Raw genomic sequence first — 21,620 nt, 5'->3', positions numbered from 1 at the left:
TTCTTTCAGAAGCGGTTGGCAATTATAGTGGGCTTCAGCATGTTAGTAGAGTTCCAAAAGATGAATTGCTTGAGGCAGGTGGTTGAACGAAGGTCAGTTGGCCTGTTAGAGACGTTTATTTTGAGAGCCCAGGACAGTTTTTAGGAGCCCTGGCTGTGGGGAATGGTATGATTATGAGCTGTAGGAGGCTGGTGTAGGGGTACTGGCGGTGGGGGAAGCGAATGTAGGTGCACCAGCTGCTTTGGGTAATGTAGAAATGCTAACTTTGGGAAATGCTGTAGGTGCACCACTTTGGGGAATGGTGTAGGAGCCGTGGTTATGGGGAATGGTGAAATTGCCTTTGTAGTGGGTTAGGTAAAGGTGTACTAGAGCTAGCTGTGGGAAATGGTATGAGAGACTTAGCTGCAAACCATTGTGTTTAAGAGCTGGTTGAGTAATACAGTGATGAATCCCCGGATACAGCTGTTGGTGTACACGAAATGGAGTATGGTAAAGTAGTGCTACATATATGGGATTATATTGGTTGTTTTCATGGGGTGGTGAGAAAGAGCTGGCTCTGAATGGTGATGTAGGAACTGTGAGTGAATGCAGGTTCCATTCACTGGCTTTGAGTGGTCAAAGAGGTGCAGTATATTTGGGGCAATATAGAAGTGTTTGGTGTTGGTAGTGTTCCAAAGAAAGTTCTTAAATGGAGCAATGTTACTCCATAATTTTGGAACATTAAGTACAATTATGTTTCAGGGAGTTAAGAAAATAATTCTTTTTTGTTTTTTTTTTTTGTTTTTTTTTAAAAACCTTTATTCGTGCATCTTAAAAGAACAAATACGGGCCTACAACCGTCAGGCCGGCCACGATACAGTAAAGCACTGATACCCACATTACATCCCCCGTGCGTCAACGGTCAAGATTAGCAACGAGTTATGAGTTACATACTGGAGATATCTTTGACACCCGGGGAAGGAGAAGTGAAGGTTAATTTTAAGTTTTTAAGATAATTTTATCAGGGAAAAAAAGGTCAGTGAAGGATAAGAACAAAGGAGATTCGAGTCCGCAAGATAGCTTCACCACACGGGAGAGCAGCAACATCAGTAAAAACAACAATGGAAGTAAAATCTCAAGCAGTGAGGCGGTGCAGAGATATAACAGGATAGTCACATGAGCAAGTACGCACCCCTCCAGAGCCGCCCCCACTCGATCCACCCCACACCCGGACCCCGAATCGAGGCAAGTAGAGCACAGAGACATAAAAGAAAAAGGCCCATAGAACTAATTAAGAACAGAGTATTACCCCCCCACCCTACACCAATGCGGAGGCTACGGCCTTCCCCCCCCCCGGCATAGTGCCTGTCGCCCAATGAACCCGAAATATAGACAAGAGAGAAAGTAGGAATAGAGTAAAGAAATTAAGAAAACAGAAAAGAAGGTGGGGAGGAGCCCACGGGACACCAGAGCGCCCCAAACCATCAGCCAGTTATGGCCTCCACAAACTGAGAGCCCACTACGCCAAAAAACTGCATGCGAAGATACCATGTCACCACAATTTAAGCGAAGGAAGACAAGTCGCGACGAGTGCGCACAAAACATACATACAGTTCCAGTCCCAGGCCAGCCCGTCCATGAACCCTGGCGATAGAAGTCAATCTAGCCCTGGCCCGATCGCGGGCTTGGGATTAAACCAGCCCCTACATGAAGGCCCTGTGTCCCGAGCAGACAAAGACAAGATGGCCGCTTGTGAGAAGATGGTGAAGTAGGATCACGAAATGGCCGCCGACCATCTATTGAGGTCCCTCTTTGCACCACATAAAATCCAAACCTGGCAAGTAAAGAACAGGAGTTCCACAAAAAGGAAGCAGTAGGCCACCGCGGACGGTTCCTCGAAGCCGTTAGGTGTCGCTCAGCAGGATACTCTTGCGGACGCGGTGAGGCAGGCAACAATGAAGCAGGCAGCCATGACCAGGGGGACAAAGTATCCGCAGTTGAGGTGGAGAGCGGTGGATCCCGGGTGCCGGGAACGCCGGATGAAGGCACCAGTGTAGCACAATCATACACCGCCGTTGTGTCCCCGCAAGAGGACAAAAGCACCGGGAGACCCACGCCCTGTGGATGACAAACAAAGCGCTCACGACCCGCAGCCGACAGTATTGGGTCAAACCGCTCACTCAGCGCCTGCAGGCCAGCGCACATTTGTAGTTGAAAGTCCCGCAGGACAGCCAGAACGGAGCCGCATGTCAGCGGAAGCCGGGCCCCCACATCGGCAGCAATCCGGGACGGCACTGTGGAGCTGGTGTCCGGAAGAGGGAGGGCGAAGTGGGCAGCGGGCGAGACCGGAGTATCACCCCCCAGCCGCGAGCAGGCACTCAACGCCATGTTTTGCCGCTGTACGTTGCAAAGGCCAGGGGGGGGGTCGTGGCAAGGAGTCAATTCCCCTCAGGTCTACGCCGCAGCAGGGAAGGCCGACAGTCGCTTCTCTTCTCGCAGGTTCTCTTTGCCGCCGGCTAGGCAATAGGTGAAGGGGGTCAGCAGCCTCCCACAGCGCGGTCCTCAGAGCGGGGCAGGAGACCCGCCGCACCGGGGCCCACCCCACAGCTCCAGCCCGTCAGGCACAGGGTGCAGAAGGTGTCCGGCCGTCTCTCCCCGGGCTCATCCGGCAACGATCCGTGGTGCGAGGTGAGATCAGGACCGCGGGGCTCAGGTTAGCGCTAGCTGGTCCGGTAACTGCGGAGCTTCCAGGGGGCCGGCAAAGGCCATAATGGCGCAGGGGTTTAGTGCAGAGGACAAAAGCACCCACAACTCGGGCATCCGGGCGGGCTGAGACTCCGGGAAAGCGGCAGCGCGGTCAGCGCGTCTTCGCATACGTTGCACCTCGAAATTCGGCGAGGATGGGCATCAGGATAGTAGTCCGAGGCCACGGGCCGACGGAGCCGGGCGCTCAAGCGTCTGCTCCGGTCGCCATCTTGGCTCCTCCCCCAAGAAAATAATTCTTACCAAACCTGTTTTATTTTTTAACTAATGCCTTTTCCATGTCACATAAATGAAAAAATATGGATTTTTCACTCTCTGTCCTTTTTTGCTCATCCGTGCTTGGAACATAATTAGAGAATTTGGTGCGAAGCTTGTGTAGGATTCTCAGTATACATTATTGCATAATTTTTCTGTTGGAAGTATTTACCCAATTGTATACACTTATGCAAGCCAACATTCTATTTCTCTGGCAATCTGCATATAAGGAGTTCTATATTAATGCTGACCATTGCATGGTGTAGCAGTGCCGTTGTTATAGGAAGGATGTCATTTGCTGGGGGGGGGGAGAATGATGTAGGACAAGTAGATGTGGATTCCTGGGTGACTAATCTTCAATGCTAGATGGTGTGGGAGGGAGGTCTGGTTGCTTTCAGGATGATGTAAGGAGAAGCGGATGTAGCAGAGGTATATAGCGTTTGGGGGTCTCGGTTGTATAGTAAATTTGTCTGTGGCGCATGATGTGGGAATGCTGATTTTGGTTGTTTTCTTAATGCTAGTTTTTGGGCATTCTGAACAGGGAAGGAGTAGTAGCTGTGTGGCAGACTGCAAGCTGTAGAAGGAAACCTTGCACTTGTAGGAGTTGGTGACAGAATGCTTTCTAGGTATTCTTCTTAGAGTAGGAACGCCAATCTTTTGGTTAAGTAACTCTTCAAGACAAAAAAGTCCTTTGAGTAATCAGTCCTCAAACAATGAAGTTCAGGTTTCTTCTTTATTTGGATTTCCAACACCAGTTCATAAGAAGTATAATCCAGTAGATTTAGAACAACCAAATTTTCAATTAAATTCACAGTCTAAACGTTTTTTTATATCAGCCAACGCGTTTCGTCCTAAACGGACATCATCAGGACTGAAATAAAACAAACAAAAAGTATATCAGCGAATGAAAGCAAATTGCAACTCAACTAACCCATTATAATTTGGTCTACTGTATCCTTCCTATATCCATTCTACAATACCAACTAGTAAGATGGAGAATCTTAATACATTATCTAATCTCAAGCTAATATAACAATTCAAGATTCAATTTGCTCTTTAGTGCTCAAATGAGACCACAGACGAAAAAATATACAAACTATTTATTTGTGTACCCAGGACCGCTTGTCCAAATTATATAGGTGCACACTACAAATATTGGTATCCTGTGGGGTTAATTTGCCCTAAAATAAAACAATTTAGATAAAAGAAATGTTCCTACCTATGATACTATACGTCACTTTATAGTATGAGTTTAAAAATGTATGGCTATCCTGTTTCCTGAAATTGGTTGCCCTATTTATAACCAAATGCTTCACTGAGAGTCACTCACCAGAGTTTGTGTTTAGTTTGCTAAAAAAGCACTGTGTTCCTTTGATACGTATCGTCTGCAGTGGTATTCTGGAGAAGCCAGAATAATAATCATTAGATTCTAAACTGATGTATTCAGCATTGAGTGTAAAAATACTAAGTGGTGCTTTGCTCACCAATCATTCAATTCCAATTTCTCTTAGTAAGTCCTTTAGTCCTTCTCTTAGTTTTAATCCAAAGACTGAAAATTAAGTACAATATTTATAAAAGGTATCCTGCCATTTGTGACAATTACAACCTTCCCTAAATTAACTAATAGAAAACGTGTCTGTTTCAAAATGGCACTCGCCACTAATTCATGTGTAGCGTGTGCTCTTCCTCAGCATGGCCCATAAATCCCGCTGATGAAACACATCATCGAAACCTTGCCTTAAAATGATTCATTCGACCAATAATGTGCCTCTTTTTAAATTGCACAAATCAGTGATGCATGTTTCAAGACTGCAGTTCATTAATCCTTAGACTGCCTCTCTGGTCCGCTATTCCGTTCCAACCAATCATGACGCTTTTTAAAACAATGTGAGGCAGCCGGTGTTGTATGTAACGCTGCTGCTCCATAAGTTAACCGCGCACCAATAAACATCCACGTTAGTCCCTAAACCAATCAGGGAACAGAAACTGTGTTTGTGCCGTACATATCTTCGTACCATATAAAAAGCATAATTTGCTACTACATCGTGCGTGTTAGTTCCAATATCATAGTTCCTCCAAAACTCGGAAAACATCAATCAAGTGTTATTAAAGTAAGCCTGGTTAATTATATATTACACTAAGGCTCGGTGAGTTTTTCTCCAATCAATGACCTACACTATTCGTCCCCTTAACCAATGGGGGAACTGATTCACTGGTCCCTTGTCGGTCCGCTGCCTTCTCCGCAAACGAAAAAACTTAAATTGTACAGATCATGTACATCCTTTACTGCACGAACGCCTGTTTAAATCATAAAGCTAGCTTCAATAAATTTGCTCTCACTGTTACACTCAAACCGCTAGTATTTTCTGCCTAGGTAAAGATCAATCGAATATTGTTGAATATAACATTTACTTAAAGTGTGATGCACTAGTGCTCCGTTAATTCAACGCGAGCCAGTAGAAAGTGTTGTGCTTCCCTATAGCCAATAGGAGAACAGCCATGATTTATTCTGAATTGCATTGTCATCTCCACATATGAAAAAGTGATCAACAATTCGTGATCATGAGAACATTTTCTACCTAAAATATCTCTCTGGCCAAAGGAACGTTCAAAAGAAAGTAATTTGACAATATTAAACCATATTCTTTGCTGCACTCGTCCCGTTAAAATAAAACCTCATGTTGTTATGTGAATATACTCTTACTCCTACCCCGCGCATGCTGATTGGTTGTTACTATGATATTGGAACCAACACGCACGATGTAGTAGCAAATTATGCTTTTTATATAGTACGAAGATACGTACGGCACAAACACAGTTTCTGTTCCCTGATTGGTTTAGGGGACTAACGTGGATGTTTATTGGTGCGTGGTTAACTTATGGAGCAGCAGCGTTAAATACGACACCGGCTGCCTCACATTGCTTTAAAAAGCGTCATGATTGGTTGTAACGGAATAGCGGACCAGAGAGGCAGCCTCAGGATTAATGAACTGCAGTCTTGAAATATGCATCACTGATTGGTGCAATTTAAAAAGAGGCACATTATTGGTCGAATGAATCGTTTTAAGGCAAGGTTTCGATGATGTGTTTCAGCGGCAGGATTTATCGGGCCACGCTGAGGAAGACCACACACGCCACACATGAATTAGTGGTGAGTGCCATTTTGAAACAGACACGGTTTTCTATTATTTAATTTAGGGAGCGTTGTAATTGGCACAAATGGCAGGATACCTTTTATAAATATTGTACTTAAATTTCAGTCTTTGGATTAAAACTAAGAGAAGGACTAAAGGACCTACTAAGAGAAATTGGAATTGAATGATTGGTGAGTAAAGCACCACTTATTATTTTACACTCAATGCTGAATACATCAGTTTAGAATCTAATGATTATTGTTCTGGCTTCTCCAGAATACCACTGCAGATGATGCGTATCAAAGGAACAGAGTGCTTTTTTAGCAAACAAAACACAAACTCTGGTGAGTGAAACATTTGGTTATAAATAGGGCAACCAATTTCAGGAAACGGGATAGCCATGCGTTTTTAAACTCAGACTATAAAGTGACGTATAGTATCATAGGCAGGAAAAATTATTTGATCTAAATTGTTTTCTTTTAGGGCAAATTAACCCCACAGGATACCAATATTTGTAGTGTGCACCTATATAATTTGGACAAGCGGTCCTGGGTACACAGATAAATAGTTTGTATATTTTTTCGTCTGTTGTCTCATTTGAGCACTAAAGAGTGCATTGAATCTTGAATTGTTATATTAGCTTGAGATTGGATAATGTATTAAGATTCTCCATCTTACTAGTTGGTATTGTAGAATGGATATAGGCAGGATACAATAGTCCAACTTTTAATGGGTTAGTTGAGTATTAATTTGTACACATTGTTTTCATTTGTTGATATACTTTTTGTTTGTTTTATTTCAGCCCTGATGATGTCCGTTTAGGACGAAACTCATCGGCTGATATAAAAAAATGTTTAGACTGTGAATTTAATTGAAATTTTGGTTGTTCTAAATCTACTGGATTATACTTCTTATGAATTGGTGTTGGAATTCCAAATAAAGAAGAAACCTGAACTTCATTGTTTGAGGACTGATTACTCGAAGAACTTTTTTGTCTTGAAGAGTTACTTAACCAAAACATTGGCGCTCCTCCTCTCACAAGAATATTTTGTAAAAGGGTGGTTATTTGCGGTGAACCACGAAGAGTGAGCACCATCGTTCGTTCCATGTACCATTTGAAAAGCAACTAGTGCGCCGTGGCATCAAACCCTCACCGCTGGAGCAGAATGCTTTCTAGGTATACTTGATAAATACACTAACTATGGCCAAGGACTGTCCACTAGGATGGTGTAACGGGGATGAAATGATAGACTTTGTAAAAGTCCTGTATTTTGGAGATAAGTTCCTTCTGATCTGCACTGATGTCTGCTTTTTATTTCTCACTTATAGTGATGGCAGCTCATCCCAGATGAATCTGCGGTATCTTTCACTTACCCTTGAGAAGTATGACCTTGCCCGACGGCTCTGCAACAGCAGTGACCCTAGTATTAATCCCTATTTCCCAACACAATGGCGGTTCTACTGGATGGAGCTTGGTCAATGGAAAGACTATGAAGAGGTAACTTAACGTAAACTGGATTTGGATGAATAAACCGGTATCAATAGGTTGGGTGTCAGCAATCCTCAGTGAAACGGCAGCTATACATTTTGGGGGGAAAAGGCATGTAAATGTAAATTGATACTTGTATAGCGCACTACTCACCCGCAAGGGTCTGATGCAATGTGATTGGGAAAATATAGAGACTTCACTTTGTTTGGTGAGATAAAAGGCCAATGCCTGGGCCATAGTGCATTTGTGGCTATTATTGGAAGTGGCTTAGACCCCAAAGATGGGGTTGCAAGTTCCAGATCAGTCTTGGAGCAACTATGCAAAGGCTTGATGATCACAGACATAGTACACTCAATACTTCTTGTGGTGCTTGCTGCTGTAGTACAGTACTCCTTAAGGGAATCAAAAGGAATATGATGGACCATAGTGAGGTATAGTACTGAGGGTGATGATGCTCTCACTATACTCCACAAGAACTTTGCCATTACTAGTCTCGCAGGCAATGCTATGAGCAGTGCCGGCAAGGTGAATGAAGGCAGGAGTAATTATTTGGGGATTTGGAGGTCACCACTGTAGAGGGTGATTTCAATAATTGCATTGTCACGTTCATCGAGGTGCTATATATGGAAGAACAGATCAAGACAGGTAACTTTTCACTGAGAGAAACAGGAATCATGGGTACAGCTCCTTGCGCATTAGTGGCCAAGTGAGTGCAGATGGAGTGTGAAGAAAGATTCAAGCCCTGCCTGTATCCTTCCAGCAAGTTCAGGTAAGTGTTTGCTTTGTAAAGCGAGTTGCAGCTTCTCTGTTGGAAAAAGGGCAGTGTGCAGTTACCTTTGATACAAATGCCACTCCTTATTACAAGGAGGTCCCACATAGATTAACAAACGATTAGGCTTGCAGCAAAGATTGATGGTCAGACCCACAGTGGGATCTAGTAACGGGTGCCCAACTGGTCACCGCAGATGAAGCGGTGGAAGGAGTGGCATCCTGAGAAAACTGAGGCTGTGGAGTCGCAGATACTGGGCCCTCTCCTTGTCACCTTGGAGCTTGTTGGTTTACTGGAGTTGGTCTGGAGGCAGATGGATAGGCTGGGGCTGGAGAAGCGTGGGGTCAGGAGGTGCAGGTGTTCATTTGAAATGAGCAGTATGCACCCCATGGGAATTCCATAGCACTTCACAGCAGTATTGGAGAGGAGCATCATTTAGTAGGGGCCCTTCCGGCAGGGTTGAACAGCTGACTTTTGTTAATGAACCTTCATGAAAACCATCTTCCAGGTTCCAAGTCGTAGAGCAGTCATCCAGGAGAGCTTGAAGATGAGATTGATTTTTCCAGAAATAGTGACTCAGTTGCCTACAATATTGCAAGACCATGTCACCATTCAAATCAAAGTTTAGAATTACAGATGAAGTAGGAGCATTGGAAGGGAGCATCATTGGTCAGCACGTTAATATTTCATAGGAGCTCAATCTAGTTCTTTGGAAGGGAATGGCTCAGATTGGCCAGAGGGCCAAGTGCATGGCATTGGGCTATTTAATTTGGGTCTCTGAACATATTTTAGCTACCTTATTCCTTACCTTTCATGGGAATTCTGTGTGATAGAGAGAGTAAAAATTTTGTCTGATTCCTAGAGCTTTGAAAACACATATTGGACTATGAAATAAATGAAGTGAGAAACCCTGTCACTAGCAAAACCTTTGAGGAACTCCAAACTAGGGGATGAATTATTTCAACAACTTCTTGGATACTGTCTGCTTGATTGCAGGGGTAAACCTCCACCCACCCTGAAAACATACATTCAGTCACACGTAGGAGCTGTATATAGGCATCTGAATAAAGTCAATCTGCAAACGGACAAGGGCCCCCAGGAAGTGGATGTCCGCGGGGTGGTCATGATTCTTTTCCTAATAATGTTGCCTTGACATATAGCACAAGCGTGACAATACATTTGGGAAATTGAAGGCAAGAAAGGTTCATACCATTCCATCCGATAAGGGCAGTACCATGATACAGGAGATGCATGCTGGAGAATAAATATTTTAGGGTTACACTCCCCGGTTGCTGTCTCTCCACACACCATTGGAGTCCCTTTTACATTTCTGCTTAATCCAGGTCTGTATTACAGTGTCCGGTGCCCGTTCCTGTAACACAGACAGGTCCTTGAGAAGAGAAACAAGAAATACATCAGTTTGTATTATGTACATTATGATTTCATCTTCAGAAGACAGAGCAGCTTTCTTAGCAGCTTGATCTGCTATGGCATTTCCCTATGATACCTCATCTTGCAAACATTGATGAGCAGCACATTTGACACCCACAATTTGAAAGGCTAACATAAATGCTTCTAATAGATTTTGAACATACATGTCATGGAAGGTCCTTGCAGAAGTTAGGAACCTTTCTTGCATCCACATAAAACCCCCAAATCATGAGCCACTCCAAAAGGATACTTGAAGTCAGTAAACACCATGAAAGATGTGTGTCCCCAGTGCACAGGCATGGCTCCCAGTACACAGGCATAGCTAAGGGCAACATGTATAGCCACTTGGGCAGAGTAAACTTGGGGTAAATGTCAACTTTCAACAAGTTTATCTAGGGTACACACATGATGTGCCGCTACTTGGTGTCCTGCATTATATTTGAGACTTGAACCATCTTCAAAATAAATTGATTTGCTGTGGGGTATTGATGCATCAGACACAATGCAAGGTTAGTTACAGATGTTTTCTGGCTCACATGAATTCATAGGGCTCATGCTCCTGAAAGGTGGGCATCAAAGTGGCTGGGTTCAAAGCAGGACAAGTCAGGGTGCTGTGAGAAGCTGACAGCAACAATATTTTTCAAATTATTTCTTATTTCCATAAAGGTTATTAATTGTATTTGGTTTCATACTGATTGATTATGCAATTTGTGATGGTTTTTATCAACCGAAAGCAAGGTAAATAAACTGAACTAAACATTTCTTATCTGGTCAATCAGGCAGTAGATAGGTGTTGCTTCTTTGTAGTGAGTAGACGAGCAGATACGGAATGTGGAGTGGCTGCAGTGAGTGTGGATACTTCTACAGTTGCACTACACTGGCAACAGAGTACAGGCAAGACAGAAGCCTTGTAGTCCCGTGGTCAAGAATAGAGGAATAATAAGTAATACTCTTTTCCAAGGGTGTACCAGTTACGAATGCGCCTGTACCTACGAGGGCAAGTGAGGATCTGGACTCAGACAATAATCCACCAATATTCCTGTTTAGACTTTAAGAAAGGTGGCGAAGTAAAACCACTTCTTCAGTCAGTCTGGAGCAGCGACAGCCTAGTACAGGGTTAATGGAATACAAGAGTGAAACACACCACACACGCGAGGACTCTTCAGAGGAGAACACCTCTGCATGTCCATAGTGGATGGGATTGTAATAAGTTATCTCAAAGTCTGGGGTTAGGGGCCCTGTAAGAAAAAGTGGCAAGGTGACATTCAATAAATTTACAAGGATCACACAAGAAGGCAGTGGGACTCACTGGGTTCTTCAGGGACGATAGCAGTAAAGAGCCACGAAGGCCTCCGGAAACAAGGGGAGGCACAGGACCGCCCAGAAGACAGTCGGGCAAAGCAGCTGTAGCAGTGGAACCAAATCGACTAAGGATCATAAAGCACAGGGATTTGGCAGAAAAAGGATTAAGACAAACGGGAACGAGGGAAAACATGAAAGAGGTAAAGGAGCAAAACCACAAATGTGGAGGAAACTCCATACGGTGACAAATTAAGCGAGAGCAGCAAGTGAAAAGTTGTCATGCCCCATCTTGCTAGTTTTTGGCCTTTTCATTGTTACCAGGAGGTGCTTCGCCCCTCTACTGGTCCCGACCTGGAACTGTAGGTTCTTGACCCTCTGTGTGTTGGCTGTGCACCAACAGCTGGTAGTCCACGGCCTCAAATCCTTCTCTGTCGTTTTGATAATCTCACCACAATTACAAACCGGCTTGCACTTATGTCTCCTACCCAGTATGACCCTCGATGAAATCATGACAAAACCCCTTTCGTTCATCACAACAAAACGTGAAAGGTTTACTTCAGTAGCCCCAGTGCAGGCGCAGAAGTAGGTGCTTTTTTTACATGCATGAAGACTTGTTCCACCTCCTCAGGCTCCTCCTGGCTATACAAGGGTTCCGGGGTGTCCTTTTTGACAAACGCTTGAAGTGGTCATACCATGGTAGCAAATCCCCTAATTCATTGTGTACAATATCCGCCAATCCCCAAAAAGGTGTGTGCCTTGGAGGTGGTCAGGAGGTGAGGCAGTTTACAGATTGCTTCAATCCGGTCAACCGACAAATGGCTCTCCCCAGCCAAAATATCATGACTTAAATATCACATGTGGGGTAGACACAAATTGTGATTTCTTTTTGGAAGTCGTGTGCCCCTTCTTTGCCTATTCAGTGAGCAATTACAGGGAGTCAACCTTGCTTTTTTCTAAGGTGGCAGAAGCAAATAGCATATCTGCAACACACAGGACGTATGTAGACTCCTTGGGGAAAGATCGGGGTGTGGAGATCTCATTTTAAAGCTTTTAAGAAGATGTGAAGTTGATAAACCCATGTGGGAGTCTGCTGAACTAGAAAGCAAAGAGGCGGTGGCTTTCCCCGTGTATTGGGATGGAAAAGGAAGTGGAGTACTGGTCCACAACCGTGAACAACCACGCAGCGGCTGAGATATATGAAAGGATAATAGTGGGGTTGGGTACCAATTGGAAGTTAAGGTAAGCATGATCTCCAGGAGGTCTTTGGCAAGCGGTACATGTCTTTCCTTGCCTTTTTCATCAGTGGAAATGTTACAGATACTCACAGTGGGCCTAGGCTTCTTGCTTGATTAAATCTGCAATAACTAAATGAATCCCAGTTTGTACCTTCAGACGTTAAAGGGTCTTGTGGGTTACAGGGTAGTTTTCACTTGGTGTTCTCCCTCATCATTATGTTGTCAATACAAAGATTACACCTCACATCATTTGCAAGTTCAGACCGCAAAGTAGAAGAAACTTGTTAAAGCAACTTGTTCAAGGATTCTTACATTTGTGTTGTACATTTAACAATTTATCGGATTCAAACAATAAAACTAAATCATCATTTTCATTAGTATGGAATCTTGCGAAACACTCAATCAGAAGACTGTACAGATCAGATCCCGCCTCAACAAATTTGCATGTGACATTTAGTTTCACAAAAAGTCATTTTTGTCAGTTATAGGAACCAAAAGTAACATAACCAGGAGCAGTAATATAGCAAGGAACTCTTGTATTTGATTTGCCAATTGCATTTCTGGACAAGTTAAAGAGAGGTCTAGGAGGAAACTAGAATGTTCTGAGGACAGATCAGCTTGTGCCAGTGTATTGATCATCATGATCGTTCTGTCTTCCCTGGTTATAAGCTCTACAGTGTGCTCTGAAGCTATCTTGTTTAATATTACAAAAAAAACTAAGAGGGTTGCCCAATATTGGAGGCCTTGCGCTGCTACCGTTAACTGTGCCAGTAACCCATTTGGCCTCCACATTAAATCATTAAACATAATTTGTGGGGAGCAATTGCTATGTTTATCAAATAGTCAGAACATTAAATATTTCTGTCCCTCACTTTATTTTTATACAAAATACTATTTGTTTTCCTTAAAAACCTTGTTTACTTTGGTATTAAGCTCATCATTTAACATTAGTTCAATTATCTAAAAGAATTCATTAGAATCACAGGGAAGTTGTCACTACAAAAACTCATCAGACTCAGTTAAAGCAACTGTGTCCGTAAATGACTTGATCCTTACAGCAAAGAAAATCAATCCTCAAAGATCATAGGACAGGGGAGCAGAGATCTTTGCCAGTGGTATTTTATCATTCCAGGATTATGCCCATTCATGAGTCACCGCCAACGCGTGTTTTCATAGTGTGCTACCTCTTCATCAGGGCTGTACAATATCAGTCCTATACTATCTTCTAAAATCACGATTGTCGCCTCCCAGGAACTTGAGCATATAATGCTAGCACTCCCTAAATTTCCTCAACCTTTTTCTTCCCATAGTCAGTCAGAGGAGAATACAAGTGACATAAACTTTAGATAGTTGTGTTAGCAGGTAAATGACTTTCTCGTGAGGAGAGTGCAGAATAAGAAAAGATACTACGATGGGAGATGCACACACTGACCTACCTCGATTGAGAGTTGGCATGAAAACGAGTCCTGTGTCTGTCAGTAGGGATAGAGTTCTAACAGTTCATGTAACATGCACATTCAAAAACACACAGATGTATAAGAGTCTAGAGAATATTTTTGGTGTCTGCAGTTGGTGATAACTTACTATTAATTACTAGTAATTAATTTGCTTCAATGTGTGGTTACTTAACACCTTATCTAGATTAGAATGTTGTTGTAATGAGCTTTGGTCTCATGTCTGGATTATGGAGCATTGTGCTTAGTGCGTTCCATGTTCCACTCGTAAGTCCAAAGTTTCAGAACAGGCAGTTCATTTACAGCTGGCCAGGGATGAGCTGTCGTTACCTCCGCAGGCTGTACCTTGGGACATAAAATCTACTTACCCTACTGCATCGTTTTCTGTGTAATGCTTCTGGAGCTTCCATGAAATTTCTATTCTGTACCTTCTCAACAGATGATTTGTTACAAATCTAAGTAACATATTTTTGCAGTAAAGAGACATTCTGGAAAGAAAAGACAAGAAAATCACTTATTTAAATTCGTCTAATAAAATTTTAATGTTCTGTCTTTTAAAAAAAAAAAAGAAAACATTCTCACTATCCCATACAAATGCCCACCGCTTAACACACATTTGAAAACTAAGCTGTCCTGGTTGTGTTGAATCCCTTTTTGTGTCAACCTCTGTAATGCTCCTGTTGACCTCATGTGGTGACATGGTACTCTCACACACTTTGACTTGGATCACATGCCTGGCTGGCTGCCGTGGCATATGGCTAAATTCTGCCTGCAGTATATGGTTCTCCAGTGTGAATGATGCCTTTAAGTATCTTCTCCTGCTTATTTATACACCGGTTTTCTAATTTCTGTCCGCAGTCCCTCTCTGAGCAGCTGAACCTAGCTTTTGAGCTGGGGGCCTGGACCCATGCCTTTGAGATCTACAGCCGCCTTTACTGTGTATGTTTGAAGAGTCTTATGCAGCGCAACGTGAAAACAGGCTTCAGGCGTAAGGTGAGGCGCCGGCCCATATACCGTTCCTACGAGAGCATGGCCCCCTATTTAAGGTGAGCAACCAACAGGGACAAAGTTAACCTGTTTGACGACAAATAAAAGAAATAAAACATATTTTCTTTAAGTCCTTTTTTCTAGCTGGCCCCTGTCTTCCTTTTCTTTCATTAGCCCCACGTCCCTCGTCTTAGAAGCTGTTATTACTCATGCGGTGGTCCCATCTCGAGACAGTAATAAAACTCAGAAGAATGCTAGAGTGTAAACCTAGCCCAGCCTGCTGTCTGTTGTCATTCTTCCTGGGTTTTTCTTCCTATCTATGACTGCGACGAGGACTTGGCATTTGATGGGTCCTCTACCTGGCTTGGGCCTCCATCTTTACGCGTCATTATCCGCCACTTCCTATCATGGGCTCTGAGGGCATGCTACGTGAGGTTGTGGGAGGAAGAAAAGGGCTTCTAGGAATAAGTGAGGTTTTAGCTGGAATATTGGGTATTTTTTCTGAGCCCCTCTCTTACTTTCAGAAGAACAATACTTAATCCTCTTTTGTCTGTCATGGAGGAAGTCTCTTTGTAACAGAAGCCATGCTACCAAGGAAGGGGCAACAAGTAGCTGTTATCATACGCTAATACTTTAACAGTGAGCTATTTGAAATGTGTAAATATTCTGCTTGCTGGAGGTGCCATTTAGAGGACTCTTCCCTTTTCAATCTCCTGCACTCCCTCTACTAGTCCAGGAGGTTAAGGGTGCATCAGAGCGAAGCCTGGCATTGAACTGATGCTAGATTTTACCATGTGTTTGCAGGGCTTATTTCTGCCTTTCTGCAGGATGGATACTAACCAGAGCTCACCTCTTGAGCCTTCTGTGTCAGAGGATGGGTTGAAGAAGTGGCTGTGACGGATAAGAAGGGCAAATATATTGACAGAGAGCTCCTTTCTGGGATTCTGAGAAGAATACATGAGGTTATGGGTTTTCAAGTGATTGAGGCATCGGCTCATTCTCTGATCCTGCTCTTTGTCAATTCAATCAGGCTCATTTTCTGACATTACCATTTTATTAGCATGTTCATGATGTTTTGCTGAGGAAGTGGAGGGATCCTGACAGTATCAACCTACCCAGAGATTTGACATGGCGGTACACCATTGAAGATGTGGAAAGAACCATTCCTAAGCCTGGCCTCTCTTGTAGATAGGTTGACTGTCCTTTAATAAAAGTCCTGTTTTGATTCCTCTCTAGCAGTTTGTACCAGGAATCATGATGTCTGCACTTTCCAGTTCAGTTCATAAGCATTCATATAATATTATGCCTGTATTTGTCCCTTTCTCTTCTTCCACAGAAGCAGATGGGGACAATGAATAGCCTGCTTCGGGAAAGGTCATTTGAATCTTCCCCAAATAGGACATTTACCTCACCGATTCTCAACAGCTTGGGTTATCAGATGGGCTACTCTACTAACTGAACCTTCAGAATAGTGAGATAGAGACGTACAAACACATAATATTACTTCTCTGCTATCTGTGTCACTGCTATTGACTGTGGCTATCTAGCTTCAACTATTAAAAATTAGAAAATTCTACACCTGAATTCTCTGATGCATACGCTCGTTTTCTGTATTGCAGTCTGAGATGGTAGTAACTAAAATTTAATTCACTCCTACAATTCAATATACTTAGACAACTACAGATCTGGTCCTTAACCTATATACATAACAATATTCAAGTCTACAAATGTTGAGTACTTCTGAATTCATTAAGACTTTTTCCTCCTTCTTTCTTCCTAGAGCAGTAACTCTAAGGGTTCAATATCTTTTTATGAAGGAAAAAGTTTGGCTCCATTCTTCACTGACTCTTATTTCCTTTTAGAGCACTAAGTATCTCCGTGCTCTTCCTCAATGCTGCGCTGACTTCATGAATTTCAAAATCTTTAACAGAAGTTCCCATTCAAAAAACTTGGAATACCCTAATAATGTGCACACGAGAAAATCACAATGAATGCGTCAAAATGAGTATTTGCATGACTTGAAATTTCCTCAAGGTAGTTCCATGTAGGTTCTGGCTGCTTCGTGGGCAGGGTTTCACTGAGTCCATCATGTTTAAATTTGTGAGGCAGCAACTTGAGCTTTTCTTAAAGCGTTTGTACAATCTTCAGAGTCTGTAGTTGGAATGGTTTTCTTTTGGACAGTACTGTTTTATCTTAAATTCTGTTTTTGTCTCTGATAAAATTACTGGGTGTTGCAGCAAAAGTGATTTAAGGCGTTCTTTTTTCATAGTAGAAGGCCCAGTTCTTGCTGTTGTACTCCTTATAAGTAATGACTGGGAGGAGGGCGAAGGGGGCTCTGGGATAACATCTCAGTTACCAGATAATAATTATTACTTTTAGCCCTATATGTTCTCTTCACAATCTTTATGACCCTCCCACTCTCCCTTGACTGGCTGCTTTCAGACCAGCTCTCTCTCCAGATAGGTCAGAAGGAATGTTAGGAATGCTAGTCTATTACAGCTCCCAGCAGGATGGGCGAAGCCTGTATTCTTGCATGGTGTACTGAGCTTTTATTTCCTGCCTTGTGGAGGGGCCACCTCATGAGTAATGGCTGTGACGAAGATGAGTAGGACGAAGTGAAATGAAGATTACATGTAAGTAATAGAGTCTCCTCTCTCCTGTTACTTACTGTCTTCAGGACACCTAGGAAGAATGGTTGTCAGGGTGAAGTCTTCACTAGAACACACCATTGGCTCAAACGTGCCTTATTAATGCAACCAATGATGTCATTTGAGATGTCATCAATGATGTCATAGGACATGTCATGAGTAATATCATATGTATTTTGTTTTTGTTCTAAATGTTAATGTTGTCACTTACAATTTCACCAAACGATAACATTACTTTAACCTTTTTTTCAGTAAATCTTTAAGGTTTTGTTTTTAGAATAAAAACAGATCTTTTTATCACACCTAACTATAATGCTACTTTAACTATATATTCAGGGCAAAAAAATGGTGAATTTGGTTCATTTGAAACTTATGGCAATGTGTACATTAAAGCCCATTCAGGGCATAATACTAACTGATTGCTGTACGAATGCTAAATGCCTATGTACACACATTCGCACTGATACACATTTGCTATGCTGTAACAAATAACATGTTTAGTAATGGCCGACACCGCTGACCTAAGTAAGGTTGGTGTCCTTTGTTTGTGTTTAACAATGTACACAGATTTAAGTGTGTGTCTCATACCGGCGCCGGCCACCATTGACAAAGGCGACATCCAAAATGCGTCTGGTCGTGTGAGAGAACCCATAATAAATCTTGGGAAGCCCGTTCCTGTGAGTGCTTGGTCCATTCATTTGTGCCGCGAGCTGAGGATTTTGTCGATCCGTGTCGATTGAGCACCCGATCGTAAGTGAAGGGGGGGAAAGACGGGAATTGAGCGTGATATATATATATATATTTTTTTTTTTCGTTTTTGACTGAAAAAACCTTAGGTTTCAGGAACGTTATAGTTAGTTGGACATTTAACTCCTACAAACCCATTGAACTTCCGGTGTTATGGTTAGTTCAGCTAACTATAACTCGTGCCCCCGCAATGCACTGCTGATGACGTCACATATTACATCGTTCATGACATGGTCAGTGACATCACTGATGACATCTCAAATGACATCACTGATGACATCATCCAGTGACTGTGTTTCCGTAAAGTTTAATTTTTTTATATATATATGCCAAGCTGTATTGAAGAATGAGTGGGTCTGTGTGGAGGATTTAGTAGGTACATGACTGTATAAGTGAGTGATGAAACGTGTCTTTCTGAATGCATGGGTTAGTGACTAAACTGTGTGAAAGTCTGTATCAGTCAGTCTGTTATAGTGTAAGCTGCTGCATGGGTTGGTGAGTAGCTGCAGGAGTGGCTATATGGGTTATTGATTGCTTGCCTGAGTATCTCTATGGCTGCCTGAGTGTGTGTGTAGGTGGGTGGGAGGTGTGTGACTGTGCATAGATGTGTGAGTAGTTGATTTACTGGGTGTATGGGTTCAAGAGTGCATGTGGCAACAGCTGTATGGGTGGGTGAGTATGTGTATGGGTGTGTTGATGAGTGAATGGATGCCTCAGTGGTACATGTGCAAGTAAGTACATATGTAAAAGGCAGTTTATGTGAGTGATGGTGTATATAAATAACAATATGTGAGAGTCAGTAGTTGTGAGAGTGGCTGCATGGATGAGTGTGTATTTGTATAGTGATTCTAAAAGAGAGTAATTATGTGTTAGTATCTGTATGAATAAGAGAGGTGGTGTCTGTATAACTGCATAGGTGAGTAAATGGAAGTATGATTGATTCTTTGCATGACTGACTAGGTGTGTGAGTAACTCTGGATATGTGGCAGTGTGTGAGTGTCTGTATAGGTGTATGAGTGCATATGATAGTGTTGTATTGATGAGTGACTGCATGTAAGAGTGACTATGGGTGAATGAGTTGATGCATGTGTAGACCTAGGAATCAGTCAGCGCGTATTTAGTAACTGGTATTGATGTGTCTATTTTTTCGAAAATGGTAGTCTGTATTTTAGAGTGGGTGTATCAAAGGTTATATTCAGGTGTGAGGAGGTGCATCAGATTTTCACATGGATGATGTCATCAGTGATGTCATCAGTGATGTCACGGACTATGTCATGAATGATGTAATATGTGACGTCATCAGCAGTGCATTGCGGTGGCGTGGGTTATAGTTAGCTGAACTAACTATAACACCGGAATTTTCTATGGTTTTGTACGAGTGAAATGTCCAACTAACTATAACGTTCCTGAAACCTAAGGTTTTTTCAGTGAATTTCTATGATTTTTTAAATGCTAATTTCTAACTATAATGTGCCTGAAACCTATGGTTTTTTCAGTGAATTTCAAAGGTTTTTTAAAATGAAAATTTGTAAGTCTAATGTACCTCAATCCTAGGTTTTTTTTATTTTCTATACACATTTAAAAAAATTGTGAATAATTTTTAGTTAGGAAAACTATGTTCATTCTTTTTTTTGTGTAATATTATACAGAAGTCGCGCACCCTTCGCGCATCCTACACAATGGCTGCGCACATTCCGGTAGCCATTTTGAAAAGTCGCGCTGGAGTCGCGACTTTGGCGTACTTTGTAAAGTATGAAAAATCTTTAAATTAATTATAAATAAAAGTTTTCCTTTAAGTGTTGGTCTAAATGTATTAATGAAAGTATTTTTAAAGTATTATTTTCAATATAATTTCGACGAAAGTAAAGTTACAAAGTGCGTGGTGTAGCCGCTTAATAAGAGCAACATCTCCCCACGCGTATTTCCGGGGTCGTGCCGTGATCGTGCTGAGATCGAGCCGAAGTCGAGACTTCGGCGTACTTTTAAAGTTGAAAAAATGACTATAGAAAGTTTGAATATATTAGACTGAACAGTTTTGCTAATATACTTATTAAAATTTTATAGAAATTTTTATTTATAGTGTATAATGATATATATGATTTTCGCGGGTGCATGACGAGTGCGTGCACCCTATGCGACTTCATGTCAGCAAAAGAAAAAAGGAATCTGATTGGTTGAAATCAATTTCATTGTGAAAGAGGGAGGATCCATCCTTGTGATATTTCCCTTACTTTTTGTCCTTGATAGAGAGAAGACCTGTTTCTTGCTTCTCTTTATATTGATATACCTTTTTTGTGTGTTTATTTTTAATACAACTATGGCTTCTAGTTTTGCCAAAGTTGATCCACTTGCAGTAGAGGAGGAAGAACAGATGGTGCAGCAGAAGAAGAAAAGAAAGGAAAGCATCGTTTGGTCCTTTTTTAGTGTACAAGAGGACCTGCGATGGATGCCGCTTCTGCATCCCGTAACCTAGAACGTCACAGTATGGTCAAACTGCGGTGGGACGCACACTCGTTGACCTCTCATGGCACTGCTCCACACTTCGGGGAGGACGCTTTCCATTAGCTGTGTTTTCTGATGACATGTTGCGCCAGCCCCGTCCAACAACGGAACTCCTTTAGATCGAAACTGACTCTTCCACTCTCTCACCGGAAGTGAAACCAGGCCACGCGGACACTTTCACAATACAACAGCCGAGAATGCACTTTTCGATAAAAAACACATATTCCTTCCTCCTTATCAAATAAAAGACTCCCTGAAGAACAGGGGCCAGCTTCGATCGGTAAACAGCTGTTACAACACATTTTTTACTTCCCAATACCATTACAACGCATGCGTTACCATGCATGCGTTGTACATCACAAAGTCATTACTACGCATTTTTTTTTTAGAACGCATGGTCATTTACCACGCATGTCTTTACAATGAATTTCGTTGTAAAGGTATGTATGGTAAATGACCATGCGTTCTAAAAAAAATGTAGACGATCCACGTCGTTGTAAGGAAACCTAGGCTGTTCAATTTCCTCACAACGACGTGCACCGCCCCTCAGAGACGACATGAAGCAAGAGCCATGAGGAGTGACAGGTAAGGGGGATTGGGCATGGGGTGGGGGTTACTTTTCTAGGGTTTAGGATAGTGCAGTGGTGTTTGGGTAGTGTACGGGTCGTGGTGGGGGTTGTGTTTTAGGGGTTAGGGTAGTGCAGTGTTGTTTGGGTAGTGTAGGAGGTCATGCTGGGGGTATTGTTTTAGGGTTTAGGGTAGTACAGTGGTTTGGTAGTGTAGGGGGTCGTGCTGGGGGTAGATTTAGGGTTTAGGGTAGTGCAGTGGTGTTTGTGTAGTGTAGGGGGTAGAGCTGGGGGTAGTGGTTTAGGGTAGTGTAGTGGTGTTGGTGTAGTGTAGGGGGTCGTGTTTTAGGATAGAGGGT

The 21,620-nt window shown here is 42.5% G+C and overlaps 1 protein-coding gene across 3 annotated transcripts in view; it reads left to right on the top strand.

Moving 5' to 3' along the window:
• The window catches only part of LOC146812816 (protein mono-ADP-ribosyltransferase TIPARP-like), a 280,445-nt gene that overhangs the window by 149,881 nt on the left and 108,944 nt on the right, over nucleotides 1-21,620 (top strand). For all 3 annotated transcript variants that reach the window (XM_085619925.1, XM_085619924.1, XM_085619926.1), the window contains exons 4-5: nucleotides 7,461-7,629; nucleotides 14,670-14,857. In XM_085619925.1, the coding sequence (XP_085476051.1) occupies nucleotides 7,461-7,629; nucleotides 14,670-14,857 (357 nt within the window). The remainder of the gene's footprint in view (nucleotides 1-7,460; nucleotides 7,630-14,669; nucleotides 14,858-21,620) is intronic.

The sequence above is a fragment of the Triturus cristatus genome, chromosome 7 (assembly GCF_964204655.1).
Source record: "Triturus cristatus chromosome 7, aTriCri1.1, whole genome shotgun sequence".
Classification (NCBI taxonomy): domain Eukaryota; kingdom Metazoa; phylum Chordata; class Amphibia; order Caudata; family Salamandridae; genus Triturus; species Triturus cristatus.
Note: the sequence above shows the minus strand (reverse complement) of the source record. Positions and strands in the feature narration are given on the sequence as shown.